Source organism: Haliaeetus leucocephalus, unplaced genomic scaffold, assembly GCF_000737465.1.
Source record: "Haliaeetus leucocephalus isolate CR32 unplaced genomic scaffold, Haliaeetus_leucocephalus-4.0 Scaffold656, whole genome shotgun sequence".
NCBI classification, from domain to species: Eukaryota; Metazoa; Chordata; class Aves; order Accipitriformes; family Accipitridae; genus Haliaeetus; species Haliaeetus leucocephalus.
Genome location: NW_010973092.1, coordinates 12,037,818 through 12,063,769, shown reverse-complemented (window position 1 = coordinate 12,063,769; position 25,952 = coordinate 12,037,818). Strand labels below are relative to the sequence as shown.

General features: G+C 42.4%; 1 protein-coding gene across 1 annotated transcript; it reads left to right on the top strand.

Moving 5' to 3' along the window:
• Positions 1-276: 276 nt before the first annotated feature.
• On the top strand, positions 277-25,952 carry UBTD2 (ubiquitin domain containing 2). Its single transcript, XM_010579077.1, has 2 exons — positions 277-509; positions 25,180-25,952. The coding sequence occupies exons 1-2, from the start codon at positions 335-337 to the stop codon at positions 25,575-25,577; spliced, it is 573 nt and encodes a 190-aa protein (XP_010577379.1). The 5' UTR covers positions 277-334; the 3' UTR covers positions 25,578-25,952.

Sequence of the window (25,952 nt, the reverse complement as noted above, 5' to 3'; positions counted from 1 at the left end):
CTGTGGTGCTTGGGGAGAAGTTGTGGGGTGCTCAGGGGTGTGGGTGAAATCAGCAAGCAGGAGGTAGCCCCTCAATTTTTCTAAGAGGTAAAACCAGCTTGGAGCCCAGGGGAAAGGAGGTGAAGGGCCTTGGAGGAGGTGGAAAAAAGGGATCAGGATTGCCCGAAAGTAAACTTTAGCTCCGTAGATCCTAAACAGAATAACCAAAGGGCACTTCGGTAATTTTGTGCTATTACCTTCTTTTAATTTCCCTTCCTCTTTCTCCTTCACAGTTGCTCTCGGTCGTAATCAGCCCTTGAAAAAAGAGAAACCGAAATGGAAAAGTGATTACCCCATGACAGACGGACAGTTGCGCAGTAAGAGAGATGAGTTTTGGGACACAGCACCAGCTTTTGAAGGTCGCAAGGAGATTTGGGATGCCCTCAAGGCTGCAGCGCATGCTTTCGAGAGCAATGATCACGAACTGGCACAAGCAATCATTGACGGTGCAAACATAACACTACCACATGGTAGGTTCATCTAAGATGGATGTGGCCTGTGAGAAGTGTAACAGCAGGTTAAGGCAAATGTGTTTTTAACCTGAAAAATCAATTGAGACATGTATGCAATAGTTTAAAATACCTGTATTTCAGTATGCATGTCTTCCTGTTTGGTGTTTCAAAGCAAAATCATGTTAGTGTGTAGAGGGACCAAGAAAAGCTACCTTTCTATAGTTAACCTAAATTTGAATGTACGATCTGGTACGTTGTGTGATGCACAGTTTAAGTGTCTGATCTCTGTAGGCAATACTTGTGACTTTCTGTAATCTCTTGAAACACCTGGATGCTCGAAGGCACAATTTTCTTCAATTTTTTACAGCCTCCCTTTGTAAGGGAGTAAATTTTTTTCCCCCGATCTTACGGGTTTCTTTGGCATTTGAACTGCTGGGGTTTTTAAAGCTTCTTTTCTGAAGAATATGAAAAACTTTCCCAAAAACTTGGTGCTGGCAATCTGCTGTAAGATCTTGTATGAGATAAACTGTAAGCACTTATTTCAGGTGCTTTCCCCTTCACTCTGTTGTTCTGAATTCTGGTTGGTTTTGTGTTTGGGTTTTTGGGGGATTTTTTTTGTTTTTTTCCCAAGCTCTGTTCTCCCTCACTCCACCCTTCTGAAACTAATCACTTCCCTTTATTCCCAATAGAAATACAGTTCAAATTCTCTATTTTAAAAAAATAAAAATAAAATTGAATGGATTTGTAGCTCCAGTAATGAGAAACAATCAGGATGAAATTAAAAACAAACAACCAAAAAAAAAGAAACCAACCCACCAAAAAAAAATCACCCACCAACCCGTAACAAAACACACTAAACTGAAGCAGGTATGTGTTCTGGTTAGGCTCTACTTGGTGTCCTCTCTTGCAGAAGGGGCATGAAGAGGCTTGCACCAAATAATGAACTTGTTCTCGACACGTATAAAAGACTTTATATATAGTGCTGACTAGGGTCTCCTGGGAAAGGAAAAAGGATGATTTGGAAGATCGTGTATCTTGCTTTCCAGGTTAACTAGTCTTCATGAGATTGGCTACCCATATTGCCTTCTTTTTTCTTTTATTGGTTGTGTTTAGGTCCTCAGTTTCCTTAAGAAGTCACAGTTGATCACATATTTAGTTTGAAAGGGATGGATTTGGGGATCTGTCTGTCTCTTGCCATACTGAAGTGTGAAACATTACTAGTAGTTGTGGCTTAACGTGTTGTTTTCCCCACTCCTGTTGAGCAGTCAGGATCTCTGAAACGTCGCCGAGAGGTGGAAACTTCCAGTGCTGCAACACAACCTGGCTTTTCCATAATTCATGGGCAGTCTATTGTGGTCCTCCAGATCGTTGTTTGTTTTCAAGGAGGTTTGTGTTTTGCTGGTTTGACTGATAATGAGGGTGTTCTTGTCAAGGGCGGTTATGCATACAGAAATAGTTTCTCTAGTAGATGTAGTTTTAAAGAGGAATTTGTCAATTATTTCCAGAACCTGCTAATGCCAGGGAGATCTCGGGTCTCCTCTTTGACAGACCTGTTGGAGGTCTGTATACATTCTAGGCCCAATCCATTGGAGAGAGAAGAAAAATTTCCCTGCTACAAGCTAATGTGGTTTTCCAAAGACAGAGGAAGGGGTCAAGTTGTCTAGCGTGGAACTGGTATCAGAAGACCTCTTTCTGCCTGTGTTTGTCATACCGTGTTTCTTTTTTTGCAGTAGTTCATAAAACTGGTCAGAATCTGGAAATTCTAAAGTACCTAGAAGGCTTCTAGATTTTATATATCAATACTGTATTTTAAATAGCATATTACATTTATTCTGTGTCCAGAAAACAACAGAATATTCTCCTTCTAAGTTGATAATGTTGCTGGATTTTTGTCCTTCCAAAACATCTACATTGCTGAGAATGTCCCAGAAGCAGCAGGGTGTTTAGGCAGCTCGTGAACTGGAGGGAATTGTATAGGTGAGAGGGGTCTGGCATAACGGATAACTGAATTTACTGGTAATTTTAAGTCATCATTCAAATAAATAGAAATAATATCTCAGAGATTGTATTTGCAGACCTAAGGTGTAGTTGCTGCATTGTTTTGCTTAGCTGCTAAAATAAAAATAGAGAGGTCAGGAAAACTCAGTGTTATATATGGGACAGGTTTAACAAAATACAGATTACCTTCCACTATGGTCTCTTACTGCTTATGTGAGTTGCTCTCCAGATCAGCCTTTAGCTTAGCTTAAAGAATTGTCTCTTAGTGTGTGAATGTTCACTCTCTGCAGTGACGGTCTGAGTCTGCTTGTGACCATATGCAGAAGATTGGTAGAAACATAATTCTTTTAGTAAATGAAAATTTGAATCGCGAGTATGCTTTTGCAGTGAGAGGGATATTATTTGTATAATGTGGTTATGGAATTTGATGAGGCCCCAGTAATGAGCTATCTTGATGGCATTAGATTATGTATTCAGTTTAAACGTTGCACAAGTGTACATACGAACAGCACTTCCAAGGGAAGTGTTAAATACATGGCATCAAGTCATGCAAAGAAGCTGTTTGACATGTTAGGCCCTGGCTTCCTCTCATTAGAGTGGCATAACAACTTGTAATTACAGAGGAGGATTTTATTCAAGTGGGAAAGTTTAAGCAGTTTAAGCCTGCCTGGAAGTTTAAGTCTGTCTTTGGGTACTGAGATGGAGTCACTTGTGTGTCCGTGTTCCTCGCTTACGAGAAGAGAGGATGTGTGATGTAGAGTTTCAACACTCCCAAATTTTGAAAACAGTGTTTTCTCAGTTTCTTGAATAACTGCTTATTAAGCTCAGACTTTATAGACATGTTTCAGGCTTTAAGTCCCAGCAGTTTCTGGTTGCAAGCAAAAATCTGAAACTGGGCAGATAACTCGCATTTCTTCTCTTTGGGCAGCCTGAGGAATGTAGATTGGATGCCGTGCCCTGGAAATTAGCCTTTTAATGTCACTGAATGTAATGCTTCAGGGGAAAGAAGTATGTGAACTCTTAAATTCGGCTTTTCAGCAGACAATTTGCTTGGGGTCCTGCCTACTACTGGCAGACTGTAGTCTGCTTTCTAAGGCCTACGTGCAGAACATTCAGAATATTTCAGAAATAAGTCAGGAATCAAACTTCTGTCAGAGGCTCTGTTGCCCAAGCCAGACCTGGCCTGAGGCTGGATTCCAAATACAGAGAATATTTTGAATATTTATCCAGGATCTTGAGTTTAGTACCCACAAAATTGTGTTACTTGCTTTTTATTCAACTTTCCGCTGGTGACACTTGTCTTGTGCATCAGCTGCTTGCATAGGTCTCTGTGCAATGTGACCTTTGCACTACAGAGAAAGCTGCTACTTTTAGAAATTCAAGTATTTCTTAGTCATCAAGCATTGTTAGTGCCATGTATGAATAGATTATGAGTAAAAGCCTCCCATTTGTGGGCTCAGTAATGCTTATTCTCAGCAAACTGAGCTTATCTCCAGCCAGGTAGAACAATCAAACTGTCCTTGTTCCAAGCGACACCAAAAACTTCCATGTTTTTGTTTACAAAAAACTCACTTTCTGCAAAAGTTAAAAAGGAGGTTAAAACAGTTGTTAATGTATATAGAGCAGCTAGATTTCTTAACTATCCAGTCCTCTGCTTACCTGACTTACACCACTGTCTAGGTTTACCCATGTAACTGCTGAGCAGTGCTGTGCCCCATGCAGGGTGGTCTGTCCTCCCACCCTGCCCTGGGCTCTGCACAGGGACCTGGAGCATGGCAGGGCATCTGTGTCACCTCTCAGATTCATCTTTTGTCCCCTTTTTATTGTCTGTAGCTGTTTACCTGGCCAGGCAGCAAATACACATCCCATTCAGGCTGTGTCTTCCGTAGCAAAGTTAGGATGAGAACCAAAATGCTTGCAGAGCCTCCTGAAATAACACCTAAATGCCTGCGTGCAGTCTTGTCTCCTGGTCCACCAGAAACCCTGGTAGAAACTGCTTGGGGGTGCCAGGGTGCGCCCTTGGAGCTAGGGTTTGTTTCTTCAAATGGGAGGAAAAGGGAAAATTTACTGCTCGGGCTGTGCCTGAAAACACTCTGTATTTCCCCAAAGAAAGCAACTGTTTAGGAAGAGGACATGTAGAAATCAAGTCAAGATATTTTTTTTTTCCCCTGAGTAAATAATTTGACAATGTAGCTCTGGCATTTTTTTTATGTGAAAACTTGTATTTGTGATGGGACATTCTTCCTTTGATTTCTTAGCTCACCAAAGAATCTTGATTCCTAAGGAAAACCAACGTCAACTAAGATAAATTCCTTTAACTCTGTTGAAAAAATGGAAAATTTTTAACTGATTTTTTCCTCTCATGAAGGAAGAGGTCTTCTGCAAAATGATGCAATACTATGAGACTGTGGCATTTCCTCTCATTTATTTTCTGTGTGCACAACTGAGGCTTAAAAAAACCAAACCAAAGCCGTACATCTACATTTTAACTGTCCCTGTGTGGTAAGCATGTTGTGTATGTGTTCAAACTGTGTGTTACTTACAAAATTAAACCTTGCAGGAAGTGGAAAAGTGGAAAGAGGGGGCTGGGGAGTGAGTAAGGACTGACAGAGGTTTGCAGATACAGATTCTGGCCTAGCTGATGCTGCAAAAATAAAATTGCTTTTTTTATTCCAGAAACCTATAGGAAAGGGAGGAAAAAACAACTCTCTTCCTAACACTGCGTTCAGCCAGATATCTTACTTGTCTAACCTGTGTGAGGAAGACTCTAACCAATGTAATTTTTCTAATGGATGCCTTTTGCTGTCTTCTGCGGTTAAAAATAGCATGTAAGAAGTATTAAATAAATAAATAAGCTTATGGGATGGGCTTAGCACTTCTCATCTATCTTGGGTGCCTCTGTGGGATGTATTTAAAAATAGAAATAACGTTATTGCCAATTTATACTTTTTTCTTTTTCCGATGTCTTAAAGTAGCACATCCTCAATATTTTATTAATGAGTCCATTTAAATTTAATGAAGAACAGTTTTACATACTTCTCAGCTATCAAAAAAGAGATGTTGGAGTGTGTAGTATTTTATTAGGGTCTGCACTAAATGTTAGTGTTGAGCTGAACTTGTCCTGAAAGTAGTTAATATTAATTGGAATCTGTCTGGGGTTAAGTGGAGTTTTTAAATTTCAGGATGGACACTTAATCCACTGTAGCATAGTTACTAGTATATTGGATTTAACTCCTTTAATGCTGTGTGAACGATAAAAGGGCTTCTCTGTTAAGCAGCAGCTTTGTGCTTGGGAGCAGTCAACTTCTGTGTGCCTTAAAATACAGCTCCTGTAGCTTGCAGCATGCTTTTTCAGTGAGCAGTCTTGCAGCACTGGCTCTTTGTGTGCAAGCAGACCTGTCACATTTACTGTGTGTAACACTTGAGATCATGAAAAGTGGGGATGTGAGTATTTAACTTAAATGCTGGGGAAAAGTAGATGAAATTACTGAAATGTTCTTGCCATGAATAGAACATTTTCTTCCCCTTTGGGTGAAATACTCAACAGAAAAACATAAAAAAAAAAAAAAACCCCAAAAAACCTAAAGCCAGCAGCAGTGGTGTAAAGGAAGGCATGTTTCGCCTCCGCTGTTTACCCCACCCCAGTCCGAACACAAATTCCTAATTCCAGCAAAACTTTTTTTTTCCCTATGGAGCTGTAACTATGCATCATACTGTGATATTTGCTGCCTTTGGGCCTGATGTTTCCCTGTACTAAAGAGCAGCTTTTAATGGCTGTGCCTGCAGTCCTGCATCTCACTGCACGCCGCCTCCCCTTTGTGTGCTCTGGGGTTTTGGAGACTGTTGCTGTCTGAGAGGACACATTACATTGCTTCATGTACCTGCCGTCCTTTAGTGCTCAGCTGCGTCTCGGTACAGTACAGCCCTGTGGTTCAATAGGACTATCAGGATGCATGTGCTTACTGATCAGGTTGGGTAGTTTTGTTGGGCTGTTTTTTTGGTTGGTTGGTTGGGGTTTTTTTGTTAGCACTTAGCCAGTACTATGTGAGCACTTACTAGTTGTCCTAGATAAATAAAGTTACCCTCTGCTGCGTTGAAAACTCCATTTTTGTTTGTAAATGAAGGACTTGACGCTGTTGCTCAAGACCTTGGGATTGCAAGGTGGAGGGGAGAGAGGGTGCTAGCTAAAGCTGATGGAATGGTATGATTTGGGGTAAACAGGAGAGCAGCCCATAGCACGGGTGTGTTTGGCAAGATGTCAGTGTTGCTTTTAACGTTGATTGCATTCATTGTGCGAGAAGTCCTGAGGAGGTTTTTGTACTGCTTAGGTAAATCACTGGGAGTGTTGGAAGACTTCTGCTCCCTGCTGCAGCTGGTATTTCACCTTCTCTCGTTGGTCTCAAAGTAAATCAGAAGAATTATTGAAGCTTTTTTGGAAACAAAAGCTGTGCCTATGCTCAGAAGTGTTGGACGGGCACGCGGGTTATTGAGGGTGGGCATCAGTGTGCTGTGTTGCTGCTTAGTGCTGATGGACTGTTCATATGTTACCTTTATTAGGATGGTGTTTTATTAACTTTGCTCGGTGGATGCTATTACTTGTTTTCATCCCTACTGAGATTATTCTAATGTTTGGGGAAATTTCAGGCTGACAGGTTTTGCCTTGCTCTAACTTTTTTTCTGCAGTAGTTCTATGAAGAGTTTACATACCAAGATCATGCTGGTGTAAGAAATAGAAGATTTGCCTAAAGCAGTTGTCCCCAGTGTTTGGGACTGGATGGACAACACAGTCTGTACTGTTGGTAGAGGCAAACCATAAGCAAAATACCATTTTCTTCTTCCTTGCAGGGCTGAGGAACACAAATGATGGGAAAGCTGAGCAGTATATGCCATCGATGTAAGTTAGTCATCCCAACCAGCCTCAGCCTTGCTTATAAGGAGAGGGTGTACAGACCTTCCTTTGCACAACAAAACCGCCCGAGGTTGTGTATGACTTGGAGTGAGGGAAGGGAGGAGTGATCGCAGTAGCTTATTTTTGTAGAAACAGTAACTAAGGATGAAAATAGCATTCAATGCTTTTATTGAAAAGAAACCAGACAGTTCTCTGTCCCAGAGAGGGAAAGTTAGCACCCAAGTGCCAGCAGTCCTTTTAAGGCTGTATCAGCCATTAGTGGCTATGCCACTTCATATTAATTTAATAAAACGTATTATATATCACAGGCATATAAACTGGTTTGTATTAAAGCCAGATTGTATATCTGAAGAGATTGTGTATCAGATTTTCCCTCCTTTATACCATCCAGGAGTGAAATCAGACTTAGTTTTTCTAAGTCAAGTTGAAGCATGGTCTCCGATTCAAACGATTAGGGATTTTATTCTGTTGCAGACTTTGTGCATCACCTTTTAGAAAATACATCTACTGCAGTGTTTTTGCCTATTAAATGGGAATAGCTGCCAAAACCTGCTCCTCTGTGATTGTTAAGGCTCTTCACATCATATGCTTGATCTTTATTAACATCCAAGAAGTGCTGCATGTGAGTGTGCTGATGGTGGGATGCTACTGTAAATGGGCTTTCTGAAACAGGCCCTGTGTATCCAACTTGTATACTGATTTTCCAGGCTCCCAAAACGGTAATTGCTAAAAGTGGGCTGCCAGACATAGATGGGAGAGGAAGCAGTGGAAGGTAGTCGACAGGCTCTCAGGAGTTAGTCTTTAAATTTGTGCAATAATTCGGAAATATCTACAACAAAATTATATAGTAGATGTGTAGGGTTCGGCGTTCGGAAGATCTCGCGATGTCACGGAAAGTTAGAGGGTTAGTCGCAGCCTTATGATGTGTCTGTAATGCCACCTACCCTTGTTAGTATAAAAGGAATTGACTGTGCAATAAAAGGCGGAAGTTGGCGCTCACACTGTGTGTGTTATCTGTCTCTTTCCCTGGTCTGGGGGTGATCAGTGATCTAATCGTGGCACCTTGATATGCGGCGAGCGCTACATAGATGTTTAACACTGACCATTTAGTGTATGTCTCCCATAAAATAAGTAGCTCCAGAAGTGGAACTCTGTAATTTTTGCGGTGCTTTTTGTGTGATGGCTATATTGGACTTAACTCTTGTATTGATGAATCTGTGGTTGAGAGAATCCGTACAGTAAATTTTGCCATGATATCTTTAGTGTTTAAATTGAATCTGTTTCTGTAAATTGCTGCCTGTTAAGCTACAAGATCCTTGTGTTTTTTCTCCCACCCTTGCCTGCAAGCTACTGTATCCATTGCTTAGCCTTTGCTAGGGGGTTAAGACTGTAGGAATTGCTTTCTCAGTAGTTCATTTGTCTGAAGAGCCTTTTAAATTGTCATTGACAAAATATTTTTTTCTGTAACGTATTACATTGTCTACACACACGTGAAATGTTGTTGAACAATGTGTTTTTGTATGTGGATACAGAATGCTTGGTCAGGTTTCTCTAATGTCTCTTTAAAAGGATAGTGAATGGTATTTTGGTGACTGTGGCTGTCTAATTTTAGATTTCAGCAGAGTTATGAAAGCTTTGGGAGGTCTGACTATCAAAGCTCATCTGTCAATATGATCAGCAGTAGTACTGAGATGAGCATATAGGCTGTAAAAGTTAAGGAAACTAAAATCTTTCTGTACTGAATAGCATAAAATTTACAGTTGAGGCTACTAGTTTTTTGCTTTTTGGTCTTGGTTGGGTTTTTTGTGCTAAACTCTGCTTGGCAGAAGGCAGTTCTTAGTTTGAAGGGAGGTTTTTCTGTTTTGTTTTTACTTCAGTTAAAATACCAAAAGTAAGGGATTAAAACCCACAAATTGCTGGTGTCTTGCAAGGAACCAGGCTAGCTGCTGTTAGCACTGAGGACGTACATGAGTGTGCATTAGGAGAGGGCTTGTATTTTGGGTTTTATTCTACATATCAGTGTCTATTTTGAAAAGTTGTTGGTGTCAAGTTACCTCCTTAGGTTTATCTTTGCTAAAATGATTAGTGAATACATTGAGTCTAGCTTTTACAAGACTGGGCCCAGACTGTTTTAATATCTTCCTGCCCCCGTGTGTGCACAGCACCGATAGATACTTTGGAAAAGGGTTGCCTGCCCAGGTGAGAGCTGCAGTCCCAGTTTCGGTGATGCCTCTCCAGTCTTGTGGTCGCATTACTCGGAAGCACGGACACGGCGCGAGGACGCGACAAGCATGAAAAGAAATGCTACTGTCCCAACTGCTGGATGGGCACCTGCTCTGGGCTCCTGCAAAGCGGTGAGGGTGACCTACTCATCTTCAAAATCCATTTCATGGAGTGACTTTGTGCATGCTCCTTTTGCCTTCTTTGTCCTCAGAAAGTACATCCTGCTGGTGAGAAATCTCTGAAATGCTCTGGCTGTTTCACTTCTGCTCAGGCACAGTAATTGCCTTTTGTTAGAAGACTTCATCTAAATTAGAGATCTTCAGCCAGTGGCCTCCAGGCTGTGTGCTCCTTGCTGGGACACCAAATTCAACCTAGTCTAACCCGCTTCCTGATGGCTGCTCCTCCTTCTCTGCTGTCTCTTGCCCCTGTGATTCTCCGCATTTTCTCTGTCCATTGTTGAGCCAGCATGCCTGGAAAGATGGCTTATTGCTCTTGGGAAATGCCCTTTTCCAGAGAGGCACGCGTGCACACAGTGTTGGGGAAAGGCAGATGAACTGCTGCCCTGCTGCATGATGAAAGTCCTTATAAATGTTACACTCAAATCAAGAAAGGTCCCTTTGCTCTGTAGTTGTCACAGTTGAAGACTGGCCAGATATTTAGAAGGTCTAGCAAGTTGTCTGGTAAAAGGAAGAGAATTGTTTCATTTTTGCTTTTGATCCATGTGAAATTTAAAAAGACAAAAGTCCATTATTACACCAATTATTTCAACTTTTACTGTCCTTTGGAAAAGGAACTGAGGATTCAAAATGCAGATCCAAACTGCAAAATGTTTAAACCTTTTCTAAAGCCTTGTTTCTCATTCTCTTTTACCACTTTCTGTTGTCGTTTGGTTTAACAGCGCTGTCAAGTCCGTAAAGCCTCATCACATGACTGTTGCACAATTGGCAGCTTTAGCTGCATTTTTCTTTTTAAACTGGAACTTCAAGGAAGAGAGATTCAATTTTTAAATATGAGTGAGAAAACAGCTCTTCCCGGCTGAAAATACAGCACACTATTTCAGTTCCTGGATGCTTAAAGCAATCCATTTGTTTATCTTCACTCTGAAAAAGGGCAAGTTTGCAGCATTAATTTATAGACTATAGTGCAGTAGAACCACCTTCTTTCATAGTAACCACTTCAGAGCTGGGAGCTGAGAGCTTTGGAGAAACCTCTGATTTGATTTTTATGTTTAAGTGGAGTTGTGAATGCTTAACACTCCTGAGTACTTTCCCCATTTTCCCTTTGAAAGCCTTCTAGGGGAGAGAGGCAGGGAGTTAATGTGAATAACCCCATCCTGCATTGACCTGGAGTGTCACAGCTAGTTGGTTTTGCTCTTCAGCTATGTTTTGTCCTATCTTTTTACTCCAAAAGGACCTGTGGAAAGCAGTGTTACTGTGAAGGTGCCTATAAAGCACAAAGTAAACTGAGGAGGAGAAACGCTTGTTTTTATGTGAAGTGGTGTAGAAGCTTTCCTAAATAGCAAAGCTAGCTGTTGCTGATTTCCTTCATTTGATATGATTCCTTGGATTATTTTCACTTGAGTCAGAGGAGGGATGCAAGGGAGCAGGGAGGCGGTGCTGTACAGCAGGATGGGGCTCCTGCTTTGCCAAGTCCCTTCTTTAGAGCTGTTGGCACTTTGGAGGGGAGAGTGTGCATCCTAGCAGGGGAAGTGCAGAGAACTAGTGACTTTGGAGTGTGTGGGTGTGTTCAGTGTTTCTGTCGGGTATGAGGCATAGCATGGAAGAAAGCAGAATGAGTATTCTCGATTTGGTAAAGTGGAGTTGGCTTGCCAGTACTGACCAGGGCTGTGGACCCTGAATGCTTTAAGCAGTGGAGCAAGATGAGCAGGCTGCCTGCTTCCCTTCACACAACCTCCTTGTTCCCCCTGCCCATCTCTTCATGGGGCTGCAGGATGCTGAGCAGGGTCAGTGAACATCTCTAGGTTTAAAATATCCTTTGCCACAACGCTGGGTTGCTTTTGACATTCATCTGTTCCCTCATCCAGTTTATAAGACAGCTGCAAGCACCTATAGCAGGACAACTCGATGAGTATTGCAACAGCAGGAGCAAGCAGGAGCTGGGAGTCAGGCAACTGCTAGGATCGTTTTGCTGCTCAGAAGAACATCTGTGCACCCACAGCCTCAGAAGTGGTGGGAAGGGACCATTTATGAAGGGCCTTTATTTTCACAATCAGTGGCTTGCATGCATTTTTAGAAAGAGAAGGATGTAAACCAGCAGTGATTTTAAAATGCAATGCACTGCAGAGGAACCCTCATCTACCATGTAATAAAGTGATTCTTAACAGCACCATTAAATGGGTTATTCATGTCCATCCCCTGGGCTGGGTGCAACTCCAGGTTTCTGAAGAGTGCTGGGATGTAGTCCCTGTGTCCTGGGAGGACTATGCTCCGCTGGGATGTGGTTGGAAGAAGCGAGAGGTAGAGATGCTTGAAGAGATGCTTGGAGTATCATCCATCGCTAGGCCGTCACCATGCAGCTTGTGGCTGAATAAAAACTGTGTGTTTTGTATGGTATTTTTCATCAGAGAAATGCTTGTTGTAAAAGTGAGCTGTTCAAGAGATTTGCTGGCTGAAAGTTAGAGAAATGCCAATAAATTCTTTTGTAACTGGCGAATTCCATGTGAGAAGGCTGCGTCTGCAGCGCCTACCAGGCAGTGTTCCACAGGGTTGGTGTTTCTCTTGTTCTCAAGGAAGCAAATAACAGCCAGGTTAACGTTTGGCCAATATTCGTGTTCTTTCTGCATTGCAACTGCTGTGCACAGCGTGTGGTGGAAAGCTGAGTACAGAGGTTTGTGAGTAGAGAGTGAGGGGGAATGACAATAGCTAATCAATGAGGCAATTAAAGATAATTGTTGGAATCGGATTAGTGTATCACTACTGGAGGTGCTTTTATTCTAACGGCGCACCCCTTTCTGTTATTTTGTTTTCTGTCCTCTTGAAAATTCCAGATCATTCTGTGGGATCTCTTGCTCTTTCCTCCCATTTGCTTAAAGCTGACATGCTTGGGCCAGTACCCAGACACTGAGGAATTAAGTACCTGTATTCACAATGTAAAAAGCACCTTGTGCTGCTTTAAAGCAAAGGGCTACTGTGGAAGATGGTGAGAAGACCCCTCTGTATTTGGGAATTGCATTAATTTCTTTACCCCCTTGTAGCCTTCGTTAGCGCTTGTGGCACTGGGACGTGTGTGATTCTGTGGCTGCCGACTCATGTGTCAGATGTTTTCTGTAGGAACGATACAAGCTCTCTCTGCTGTCCTGGGTGCAATGTGTTGGTGCTAGCAAAGCACATGTTACGCTGTTGTGTTTCACCAGATTCCTAACCTTGAAACGGAGTCTATTTTCTCAAAAGCCTCTTCAGTCCGGAGCTACAATTAAGATGATGCTTTCCATCATTTCTGCTGTGATTAATATTTTTAAAATAGATGCTCAACGTCATTTCTGAGGGACACTGGATTTCCATGTTTTCTTCAAATGGAGCATTGAATCAAATCATCAGGATGTAAAGCAGTTGTGGCTGGCTGAAATATATATCTAAGTGCAGGTTAGAAACTATCAACCCTTCAAATATAAACCCACTTATGGCTACATCCTACAGTTGTTTTCCTTAAATATTTTTAACTTCTGCTCTTGTTTTTTGAAAGGTATTTTGAGGAGCTTCGTCAACATAATTGCTTGGACTCTTCTCAAGTCTCTTCCCCTGGTAGCATATGCCCGTCTGTTTCCTGTCTTTGGTTTCAATTTGCCTTTTCTGGTGCAGTGAGGACAACTGTACAACACTTTTCAGAACTGCCTTTTTTTTTTTTTTAACCATTAATGTGGGACCAGGGAAGTGCAGCTAAGTCCTTTAAGGGAAAAAAAAACCACAAAACAAACCAAGACTGACTCTACATGATGGCCATTAAATGCTTAAAATAAACATGGACTCATGACAAAAGAACGTCTCAAATTCTTCATATAAGAAGCTGCAGACTGCTTGTTGATCTGCATGTTACAGACCTTCCAGACAGGGATATGTCTGTTTTAAGTTAATAATATTCTTCTGGTATCTGGTAGTGGTCAGGACATGATGTCTAGTTTATTAGATACTTCACAGGGGTGCACATTTACTCCATCATTGGCCACTTACAGTGGTAAAAGTGGGTATCGGCTTCATCTGCCTTGCTGTCTGCTAGTAAAATGAGGAAAAGAAATATGAAGTGTTTAAAATATATTCCTCATTGAAAATTTCAGTGTAAGCCAATGAGAGCCCCCAAGATGCTGCCTTCTGTGTGAAAAGGTGATCTTCAGAGGTGGTATTGCTTGCTTCTGTAATTGACACAGAGCGTTTTGCCCTAAAATTGGTGTTGCTGAAGGAATTGGTGTCCTTTGTAGTGCCTCAGTTTGGTAAATGAGGGGCTCAGCCAGACTTTGGGTGTCTCGCTTGCTCCTGAACCATGGGTGCATCCTGCTCCTCCTCCATGATCTCCAGTTGACAGCAGCCATGACATTTGTCATCTTTCTCTGTTTTGGCTTCAGGTGTTTAAATAATAGGAAGACGGTAACTTTTCTCCAAGACCAAGGCAAGATAGCTATGGTCAGAAGTGTCTTGCGTTGCAGGAGAAGGCTTCTCCCTAGCACAACTTTTTAGGGCCAGGTAATGGCTGAGGAAAGTCCTACCTGGGGTGTGTTACAGAGAGCCCAGGTGGTACTCGCTAGCCTGGTAGTGAGCCACAAGGAGGTATTTTAGTACTTTTCAATCTTCCACAACCTCTTTCAATAAATACCTTGGGATGGCAACTTCAAGTCATTACTGGCCTTCAGCGAGTGTGTTACAGAACAGATTCACCTCTGGAAATGGAGGAGAAAACTCCTGAATATGTTCAGCAGTTAGCAGGCTGATAGGGATGCACTAGAGCCTGATGAAAGTGTGTGATAGACACCAGCTTCATCTGGTGAAATCCAGATTTGCCGGTAAGGGGAAAAATACTAATTTCCAATAAATTTAGTTTTTTCCTTAGTGCTAACATGCCCTGTGATAATATAGCTGGAAAAGATTAAAACAATAAGGGACTTCTAAATCATAACTTGGAAGAGGCTGAGTGAGTTTGGACCTAGAGCTGGAAGTTGCTTTTTGCTGACAGTTATCACTGAGAAGCGGAGTGGGCTTTGCTTTTTTGCTGATACATGTCTGAGCCTAACACAGAGCCTAGTACAGAGTAAGCGATGTTTGTTTTGTAGCATTATTGCAAAGAAAACTTGCAATAAAATAAAGTGTGTTTCCATACATGTTTTGACTATTAGTCATTATACAAAAATAATGACATTTCAGACCTGCATTTATTTGTTCCATAGCAATCAAGGAAGTTTTTTGTAGAAGGTCATAGCTGCAGCAAGGCCTTGAATGTTTAACCTGTCTGGGCTCTCTCTGTCTGTGCAGATCTCCAAAGTCTCTGCTAGGTGCACATTTAGGGTGTGATGCAGCTCTGACTAACATGCAGTCTTCTACATTTATGCTTAATTGATACTTTTTTTTTTTCTTTTTTATTATAAACAAGGTAACTGAAGGAACAGCATCTTGGAGGTGAAGAGCACATTACATGGGATAAAGCAATGCTGCAGCCTTCTGTTGCTTCAAATCTTTCCTGTAACCTTCTTTAATCCCCTCCACCCCCACCTTTTCAAACAGCCTTGTGTTGTAGTTTTATTTTAGGATGTAGGTACTAATGTGCAATTGTGTCAGTTTGCTTGACCTCCCTGGAGCCTTTAACGTTTTTGCTCATTATCCTTGGAGACTGGGCATGCAAATAAATGACTTCCATGCTCATTAATAGGCCTTTGAATGTCAGCACAGGGCTATAGGCGAGTTTGGGAGCAGTAAGAAAAAAATGGTACAGGGTAAACTTCTGTATGGGTCATTCTGTGCTTTCTTTCTATCCCCTGTTCCATATAGGTAGCTCATGGGGAGAGTTGTTGTTTAGTCTTAGAAAGTAGTTTTCTACATGCTTTTCTCATTGCAGACTGGTGTGGGACTTCACACTCCATAAAAGCCAACCTTTGCTTTTGTGTTCGGTCTAAGGGGTTCTCACTGCTGCTCTGTTAGCTGAAGCTATAATAAGTGTTATCCCAAGCCAAATTTCCATCCATACCCACTTTGAGTTCAGATGAAACTAAGTGTTAAATATCATTTTGCTGTCCAGAGTGGGCATTGCGGTGGGCAGGGCGTTGTTTGAAGGTTAAGCGCACTGACAAGGGTCATGTAGTGGAGATGGAGCAGCTCAAGCTGCTGTGGTCACTAGTTGCTAATTGAACCTCCCTGCACAGGGCAGGGCTTCTTAGCATGGTCAGACTGTGTCTTCTCCACCTGAGAAGCAAAGGACATGTTTTTTCTTGAGGTGGCTACAAGAGTCATTCCAAAGTAGAACATGCAGTTAAGGACAAGTGGATTGTACTTCATGAGATTAGTCTTAAGCAAAGGTAAAGTTATCTTTGCCTTTTGTCCTATTTGGAAAGGAACGCAGCAGGCTCCAGCATATTTGTTGGATGATGTAGTGGTCCACAGTGTTGATCACTAGTGTCCTGTTGGTCTTAGCTAAAGGAGAATACTCTTAAAGTAAAATCCAAATAGCATAGCAGTTACTTTGCTATTTCCAGTTACTTCTGGAAGACGAAGTAGCTCGTCATATTTGGAAAGTGAGACTGAATAGTTATGTTTTATATAGTTATTACGCAAAACGTCCTACTGTAATGGACAAAGACTTTTTTTCTCCTCCGAAAACAGTGCTCACAAAGCATGTCGCTTTTTATAGGATGATGGAGCCTTTGTAAACATAGAGGTTTAGTTTAGGATTAACGGAACTTCTGCAGTCCAGATGGCATCTTCCCTTCTCCTGTTTTGTGAAAGAATAAAGCGTCTGTACCTCAAGAGCCAGTATGCTACATTTTCTGGTGGCCTTTCTTCAGCATCGTAGTCAAATATCCATGACTTCTGCATCGGAAGGAGACTTTTACAAGCCTGTTTTAGGAGAGCAGAGGAAAAGCTTTGTAGATGTCCAAAGAAAGCAAAAACTGCTTAAGTCTTTGTGGTTGACGAGAAGAAGGAAAATCTCTATCAGTTGTGTAAAATGCTATTGTTAACCTCCCATTTGTTTTTCCCTGGTGTTAAGCATAGGATTTTGGATGCTGAGTGCTAGGTATTCTCTCTTGGTTTATGGGAACAACAGACTAGTTAAATATTCAGTGGTAACAAAGGCAGTGACAGCTTCTGTAAATCTGAGTTCAGCTTCTGTGCATCCTCACACTGAACAGATAACCTGGTCACTTTAAACATTGCCACATCAGCTGTTCATGGAGGGATATGATAGAGGCTCAGATGACTGTGATACTATGCTTTCTTTTTTTGTCCAAGTCCCCCCACCCCCTTTAAGCAGATGGATAATGGAGAACAGCAAATGTAAGTGAAGAGGATATACAGAAAAACTCTTTTACCAACCATATTTTTTTTTAAATTTTTATCTAAGAAGCCTGTCTAGACAGGCATCTATTTTAATGGCATGCAAAGCAGAATGGTACATGAATACTTCATTAGTAAAAAGACTTGTCATCTTTGAACCCTGATGTAATGTTTCTTGGAAGCTGTTACGTTCTTGCAACATTAGATCCAAGTTCTACAGAGTGATACAGAAGTGGCAGTACATATGGTATTGCTAACATGACAACTACCGGACATTAATACATAATTGACTTTCTCTATCAAACCTGATTTGGATAAAGAACAATTCACCGATGAGTCGGTCTGTTCTAGAGTTTGTATCATGCCAAAAGCCTGCAAGGAAAGGGATGGGGAGACTTATTGTAAAGGATGCCATGACTAGGTTACTGGTTAACCAGCCACTGAGCCCATTGGTTGTGGTTAAAATTCACTATCTTCTTGCATTGTTTAGTTCATAGTTGTTATTCATAGCCCTGGTCTAGTAACTGTCAGTCCTTAGCCACGTTGTGGATTACAGGTGTGTACCGGCCCCATGGGTGTCTTAGTTACTATCTGCCACAACCAGAGCAGATGAAAAGCCAATGAACTGCATAGACTGTAGGTATTTGTGCTCTAGTAAAACTGTTAAAGAAGAATTAGCTGTGTTCTGTAAGTTAGGCCGCTGTCAAGTTTTGAGCTTTCCGGCGTAGGTCCTCTCTTTCTCTGGCAGATGAGCACAGTGGGGCTGCAGATCCCAGTTCTTCTGACAGGATTGCCACTGCTGTTGTTGGCATAAGTGAGGATTTTCAAGAGGAATTTTGAGGGAGTTGGTTCATGGCCCTGACCCCCACCTTCCCTACAAGCATTCTTCCCAAACCATTCTCCATCCCTATCCGTCCCTCTTCCCACAGCAGCTAATCCTTCTCTCCTCCCTGCCCTGCCCTCCCCACTCCTGCACAGCAGGGACAGCAAGGGATACACACCTGCTAACTGCAGCTAAAATTTGAAGAAAAGTGGCTTGCTTATCTAGTGCAGAAATTTTGGTCTTCTAGAAGATTGTGTTAATCTTAATTATTTTTCACCTTCAGCCTAGTTAATTAGCGCTAATGAATTAACTGATGCTGGTGCTCTGCTATGATAAAGGGAGCGGATCAGTGTGCCCAGTGGTGCACCTTGCAGACCTGCACCAGCTTTTTCCTGAAATAAACACCCTCTACTCCTTCCCTGCCCCCCCCCCCCCCAAAACCCACCCCAAAACAAAAGGTTTCTGACAAAGATAGGTAGCAATGGCATGCAGGCAGATTGGCTTTCAGTTACAACACGTGGACAAGACATACCTCAGACTGGGTGACAATGGCACATCCCTCTTACCCAGCAGATTAGTGCAGAAGGAGCTGCACAAACCCCTTGTCTCGCTTCGCTGTTCAGATGCATCTCGGTTTCTTTGGCAGGTAACTGCAGACAATGCCATCTTGGAGTGCAAGCTTTGCTCTCTGCACTGCTGCTGCCCTCTGGTTTCTGTAGGTACCAGGCGCCGCTGATTCGGTGATAGCGGTTTGGGTTTTCCTGCCATGTGCCAGCGTGCAGGCGTGAGTTGCAAAACTGGTTTTAAGAGTGGTTTACTCATGAGATCAACAGCTTGGTTCACAAACCTGCCCCACACTAGGGCGAGGTGTGCTTAGTTTGAAGCAGGATGACTTAAGATACACACGGGGGATCTTTGGCTAGATATTCCGACTGAGATTTGCTCTTTAAAGTGTTATTACAGCAAAAGCAGCTAGTTAGGATCATTCAGGTTGGAAGGGACCTCAAGAATCCGGGTAGTCCAGCCCTCTGCTGCAAGTGTGTCTCAGGTTATTGCCTTGCAGAGCATTTTCAGACAGCTGAATGTACGCTATTTTATCAGTGATCTTGGAGGCCAGGTGAGCCAGGTTTTCTAAAGAACATCCAAGCACGGAGATGAGCATGAGCTGTGCAATAGCTGATTCAGTGAACCAGCTACAAGGTAGTTCTCCTGCCAAAGAACCGGGTGAGAGGATTACAAAGGCAGCAGCAGAGTATCTTTAATTTTTTCCTCCTTTCCCTTGTTGTAATGCACTAAGCACAATTCCAGTCTGTCTTGTGCCAATTGCCGCAAGCGGGAGTGAGCTGGTCCCTGCTCACCAAGCAGCTCCTGAAGCACTGGGATCTCCTGCTGGCTCTGGGAGTTGTTCTCCTCTGTGGAACTGAGCCAGACCAATAATGTTCCCATAATGGAAGAGCTGTTTTTCAGTGAATTTGAAATGAGAATTATTAAATGCTTAACAGTTATTATCTACAAAACCCATTCTTGAAGGAGCTGGAGTAAGTCCTTTATTATAAAGGGAGGCCGAAGATGAGAGCAGAGCTGTGTTGCGTAAGCAGTTGTGCTGTGGCTTAGGAGGCAAGCTTGTACCTTTAGAAGGGCTTTGTACAGTAGCTTTACAGTAGTTTAAATTTGCATAGCCCATGGAAGTTTAGTGTGGAAGAAGCATGGGAGGGGGCTTACGTATGTGGTTTATTATGAAGTGCTTCATCCACACCATTAACGATCATAGCTGCTTTATTGTTCTCTGTACATGGTGCAAGGCACAGGCTTGCACAAGTACTCCCACACGTTGCCCTCCAGAAAACAGGAGAGCTACAGTTGTTAACTGCAGCATTAAGCTGTTTCAGTCATTATTAAGTTATATGGGGTTTAATGTGAAAGTGCTTTTTTCTATTAACTCCTCCCAGTTTGTGATGGTTGTAGGTGAGCTGGAACAAACCACTGCGTGTTTTCACTTGTTTGTCTCAATCCTGTTCACATACTGAGCAAAGTCACCGTTCACCAACTCTCGCATGCTGTTGACGTCAGTACATGGTTTTTTTTCCTTATAAGATCCTGTGTTTCCCAGCTGTGACCTGGAATTGGCAACTAATGAAGATGGAGAGATAATTCAGCTTTTCTGCGTCGGTCATTGCTCTCTAGGAACTGCTGTACTGTAAGACCCAAAAGAAGATCCACTTGTTTTCTGATGCTCATAATGAGTTTCAGGCATGAGTGACCTGTATCAGATTCAAACCAATAGTCTACAGGTGAAAGCTCTACTATTGCGAATTTATTCAGCGATCCAGGCTCAGCTTGGGTTTGGAATGGAGTTTTTCAGTAAGAAAAACAAATGAACCAGCTGTTCCTTGGGCAAATGTGTTATACACAGACACTTAAGCTCCTTAAATTAGCTAGTCTCATTGCAATGCTAGATTGTGTTTTGTGTTGGTTTAATTTCTCTTTCTGCAGCAAGTCTGTCTGGGGAAAGGGAAGAAGAGATGGAAATCTGCTCAGTTCTTAAGTTTTGGGCATTCCTGAGCAATCCTCCTCAAAACTGCTCAAAATCCTAAAGAAATAGAAGACACATCATGAACAGAAAACAAAAAATTTGCTGCTTTTTCTGAAGAGAGAATGGTATGCAGCTTTTGGCAGAAATGCCATTAAAATGCCTTTAAACTTCTTATGTTTTTAGATGAGTGTGGTAATATATGCCTGATTTCAATAACTCTTGCAAAAGTTTAGCTTCGTGTCATTTAGGTCTCTTTAAATTGCTAGTCCTTTCATGTGCAGAAGGACAAGTAAGTCCAAACTCTGAACTGCTTAGGGGTGGAAGCAGTATCTCAACCTGTCCTTTTTTAGTGTTTTCCCTTACTAATCCAGAGAAATATCTCCATCCTAATAATCTTAGTAAAACAAGGCTTTTACAGCCTGCAAGGCAATTAATTTCAAAATGTTCTAACTGTATGCTTGATGATCACATCTGCTTATTTTTCCGCCTGAAACTCTCAAGCTGTCTCCTACCTGGATAACGACCAACAAGAAGCTCTGCCTTGCAGCTCCTTCCAGAATTCCTCAGTCTCCAAGCCGGTATTACTTTTGAAGTACTAAAATAATCCCATCCGCTGTGATTCTAGCATTGTACCTTCTGTTCTGTCTGACTTGAATCAAGCCTATAAAGTTGACTCCATAACTATGTTGCAGCATCCACACTTAATGACTGTAGAGCTTGCTTGACAGTGTAAATCTTTAACTGGGATATTTTTGGAATAATGAATCAGTCACTGAGATCCTCAAAGCATTCCTTAGATCACATGCCATGGTACCTTAATTCTGAATGATAGAAAATTGGAGAGGGTTAGGGTTTGGGTGGGTGGGTTGGTTTGTTGGTTGCTTCAGTCATTGGCTTCCCTCAAAGGCAGTTCTTCGTGTTGCTACCAGGACGTTTTGTGTCCAAGTTTATTAAAGTCATGTCAGCGTCTAGAGAAGTATTTAAATACACAAAGAGTACTCAAGTACATGAAGTATTGATAAGCTTCATTTGTCTCCTCAATATCGTTGTAAGATCTTTTTATAACAGCTTGATCTTTCATGTCCAGTACAGAATCCTCCCTAGACCTGCATGCCTGCCACCCATCCTCTCTGCTGCTTTCTTCCTGAAATCTGCCCCTTTTACATGGTTTCTTTGTATGCTCCAGCAGAGGAAATTCAAAGTACCGACTCACACTCTAGGCTTTGGCACCTGGCCTTGGTCTGGTTGCCTGATGCAATGTCCAGCTGCGGGATCTGGGGAAGGAAGGGGAAGCAGGGAAGGGGAAACCTGTGTAACTGCGGGCTGGCTGTCCTCACGCGGCTCCGAGCACCCTGCCCGCCGGGAAAGCGTGGTGCTGGCAGGGGAGGGCACAGGGCTGCCTGCCTGAACTGCGAAACCTCTGTTTGCCTTGCTTTTTCCTTGTCTGGTTTAAGGGAGGCTGCATCCTTCCTATGCTGGTGAGGACCCCGGTTGCCTAGGTAACGGGGAAACAAAAAAAATGTATTTTTTTCTTTTTTCTCTGTGTTTTCTCATAAAAGCTTGACATTATTTTAGTGCCCCTTCCTGCTGAATAACTTGTCTGGCCCAAGCTGATTGTATCTTGCAGGAAGGATCAGAACATGGTTTTCAATTATAACAGCAAAATTACGAAGGGTTTTGTAGTTTGGATGTTTCATTTCCTGCGTGCTTTGCACTGCATAAGGGACGCTGCAGCGAATGCCTCGGTGAAGAGCTGCCATCTGGCTGGTGAGATAGGCCTTGCCGTGGTGGCTGTGGGTAATTCAACCACTTTCTTCCTCTCTGATAAGTTGCATTTGCCTGCATTGCTTAAAATAGCTCCGCACTCACCACACCTTCTGGTTAACACATTCAGCCATCGTTTCACTTTTGAATTCCAACCACCATGACACCGCTTCATGTTCTGCCTTCGCGTTTGTTACCTGTTACATCTTGAAGGTTGTAGCAGAGCCTGACCCTCTCCAAAGATCACTTAACCGAAAGCCTCGTAAAGCCCAGTGGGAATTAGCTGGCTGAAGAGGACCGGGCTGTGTGTGCACAGCTCCGTGTCTCTTTGGAGGCGAGGACCAACATCTCCTCATCTCCTCCTTGCAGCTCCAGCTTGGCCTTCAGCAGCCGCGGTGTGCCGGTAAGGAGGTGGCACTGTCGTAAAGTCTCTTCTGCTCACAGTAGTCGTCTTCTGTGCTTTAATCAGTATATCCGGTCTTGAAAGCCATTAAGTGTTAGGTAATAGGACTTGAGAGTCTTAGGGACGTTTTTACCTGTGTGAGTGGAAGAATGGGATTACCGGTGAGGTTTATGGTAACCTGCTGTTACATTAACAATTTGTTTATAAGCAGTTTCTCAGTCTGGGGTGGGACTGTGCGGTTTCTATTGGCAATAGGTTTCCTCTGCTGTGTCTTTTTTCTTTTTTTTTTTTTTTTTTTTTAAAAAGGCAGCCCCCCAAGTTAGCTGCTGTTTCAGAGGATTTTTTTAATATTGCTTATCTGATTATGATTAAGCAACCCGGTGTTTATAGCATATGCTTTGACCTTGATGTTAGTTCAGCTGGGCAAGGATATAAATGATGAAGAAATTCCTTAGCAAGCTTACCCCATGGTATTTAAAATTAACTCTTTGGTATGCTATTCTAAAGTAGAAGCATTCTTTTTAAGATACATGGCTTTTAAAGAAAGGTACAATTTTAGCTGCTCTGGCTAAATTCAAAGGCTGTTGAAGTTTGGATTTTTTTTTTTTTTTTTTTTAGCAGCAAACTACATCTACTTGTTTCTATGAACTGTGATCCAAAATTTAGTACTGTGACATTTACTAAATAGATCAGGCGTACAGAATGAAATGAACATTGTAAAACAAAACTGAAGTATGGAGACTTCAGGCTTCAGTCTGTAAATCACAAAGTACCACAAAAGGTATGGATCCAATACAGTTTTGATAAAAGCTGGTGTGCTCTGAGATTCACAAATGATACAAGACTGTAACGAGTGGTGTAACTATATTTTTCTGGATTTCCTTTTCTTGTTTTGTTTTCTCAATAAATCTCGGGGCATAGCTGCCTTGGTGGTACCTGTGCAAACAGAAAAACCTCCAAAAGCAGCTGCACCTAAAACATTGATCTTTTAGCCAAAGATTTCCTCTGTGTGTTTTCATCAACACAAATTATCCTTAAAAAGGGGGACTTCTGTCTAAATGAAAGAAGATTTCCAGCACAAGATGCTGCTGTCGCAGTGGGATAAGTGACACAGTATATCCCCAAGTTGTAATTTTATATTGTGGTAATTTTGCTGATCAAACAGCAGACAGCTCACCGTCAGCATGAAAAAACCTTCAACTAAAAAAACACCCTTAGTTTCTAACAAGGAGCTGTTGGGTGTTGTGTGCAGAACTGCCGAGTCAAAGAGTTTTTTAAATATTCTGTAGCTCAAGGACTTGGCTCCTCTTCAAACATTTCCAAGTACAAAAGGATGGGTAATCTTGCAAGTGAATGTGCCCCCTCTAGGGGCAAAAATGTGGAAATTTGTTATAGCAGGTAAATTCAAAACGGGGAGAAGCATTTGCTTGGCGTGAATATCTGGGTTTTTTTAACCACAACGAGAAGGGATTTCTGCTGTGATTTGGGATACAGCTTCCTCAGCATCTCGGTTTCCTGGCTTGCTGCAGAGGTGACGTGTGCTGTATGCAGCAGGGCTCTGCTTTCAGCCTTCTCTTTCTTTAACCCTTAAAATGTTATGAAAAATGTGCTGCCATTTTTCCAGGGTAGTTCTTGAAATATCTTTATAAAGTGTGTCTCATACTGTGAAAAAGTCAGCTTGTATTTATTTCAGTAAATGTTACCATTCTTGAGCTGTTCTGTGTGCATTGTACCATGTTGGTGGGAAGGAATACCGTATGCAAGGCAGCACACCGCTGCTCAGTCATCTTTAACACAAACCCGGATTATACCGAGGAACCTCTCAGGAGTCTGGGGAAATAAAAATCACTCCTGAAACTTCAGGGCTTTGAATAGGGGAGTTACAGATGCCGTGCAAATATAAAGTATGTGCTGGGTGCTCTGGTGGTGACACCGGGCGCCGTACAGAGCCACAGAGATGTCCGACTTGGGTGGTCGTGTTTTGTTTGTTCTGGCAGTGTTTGCTAAAACATGAGTCCTGTATGAAACCGTTTCAGCAATTTTTGAATGTTTGAGAAGTTACAAAATCTTTCTTTCACAGTGGTCTTTTGCCTTTGGTCTTTGCCATTTTGTCTTTTCACAGCTCGAGTTCAGGATCATGTAATTCATCCAAGTAGCATTTTCTGGGTGCACGTGTGCCCTGAACCTCCGGCTGTGCTGCCGGAGAAAGATTCCTCTTTTAAATGTCACATGGGGACAACACATATCATCCTCCCTCGTCTCTTCCTTCCTGCTGCTTTTGAAGTTTATCCTGGTTTATCTGGAGGGAGGGGTGTGTTTGTCTTTTAGGGGGTGCTTTTAGCTCAACCCCAAGTTTCCATGTGAAAACAAGTTGAAGCAATTTTTAATGAAAACTTGAGGTTTTTGTATGAATCCTTTAAAGCCTGAATTCAGACCTCATTGCTCGGATGGTTTAACAGTAGGGTAAATGCTTCTGAGCATGACCACTTCAATGTTAACTGTGAAATGCATTCATTCTCATTTTTTCCCCTCTTATCTCCTAAAGGTGCTCTTACAGAGTGTTACGATGAACTGGGCAACCGGTACCAGCTTCCCGTCTACTGCCTCGCCCCACCTATCAACATGATAGAGGAGAAGGGCGACCTGGAGACTCTGGATATTCCTGATCCCCCACCCAATTCAGGGCACGAATGCCAGCTTCGTTTGCGCCTCTCCACAGGCAAAGACCTCAAACTCATGGTCCGCAGCATGGACACGGTGTACCACATGAAGAGGCGGCTGCACGCGGTGGAGGGAGTGGAGCCAGGCAGCCAGCGCTGGTTCTTCTCGGGCAGGCCGCTGGCAGACAAAATGAAACTGGAGGAGCTGAAAATCCCAAAGGACTACGTGGTGCAAGTCATCGTGAGCCAGCCCTTAGCAAATCCCACCCCGGTGGAAAACTGATTTCTGCTTGTTTATTGATTCTTCTTTCCTCCGTCTCTGTCATGGGGTTTGTTTTCACTGCCCTCTCTTCTTTTGGTTTGTCCTGCTAATGGATTGGTTCCAAGAAATGACCAGCAAAAATTCCATCTGTGATGGAGATCTGCAAAAACAAAACATAAAAATGTAAACTGGCCTTTGGGGTTTGCCTGATCTCATATTTAACACAACAGCAAGCAGCACAGGGCAAGGGCAAAGGAAGGAGCAGAAAGGGGAAGGGAAAAGAGAGGACGTACAAAGAGGGAGGGAAGAGGTTGTCATTCGCTTAAACAATACAAATATGTAATGATTCTTAAAACTGTAGGTGGTGTCCTGATATGTGGAGCCAGAGCAAGAGAG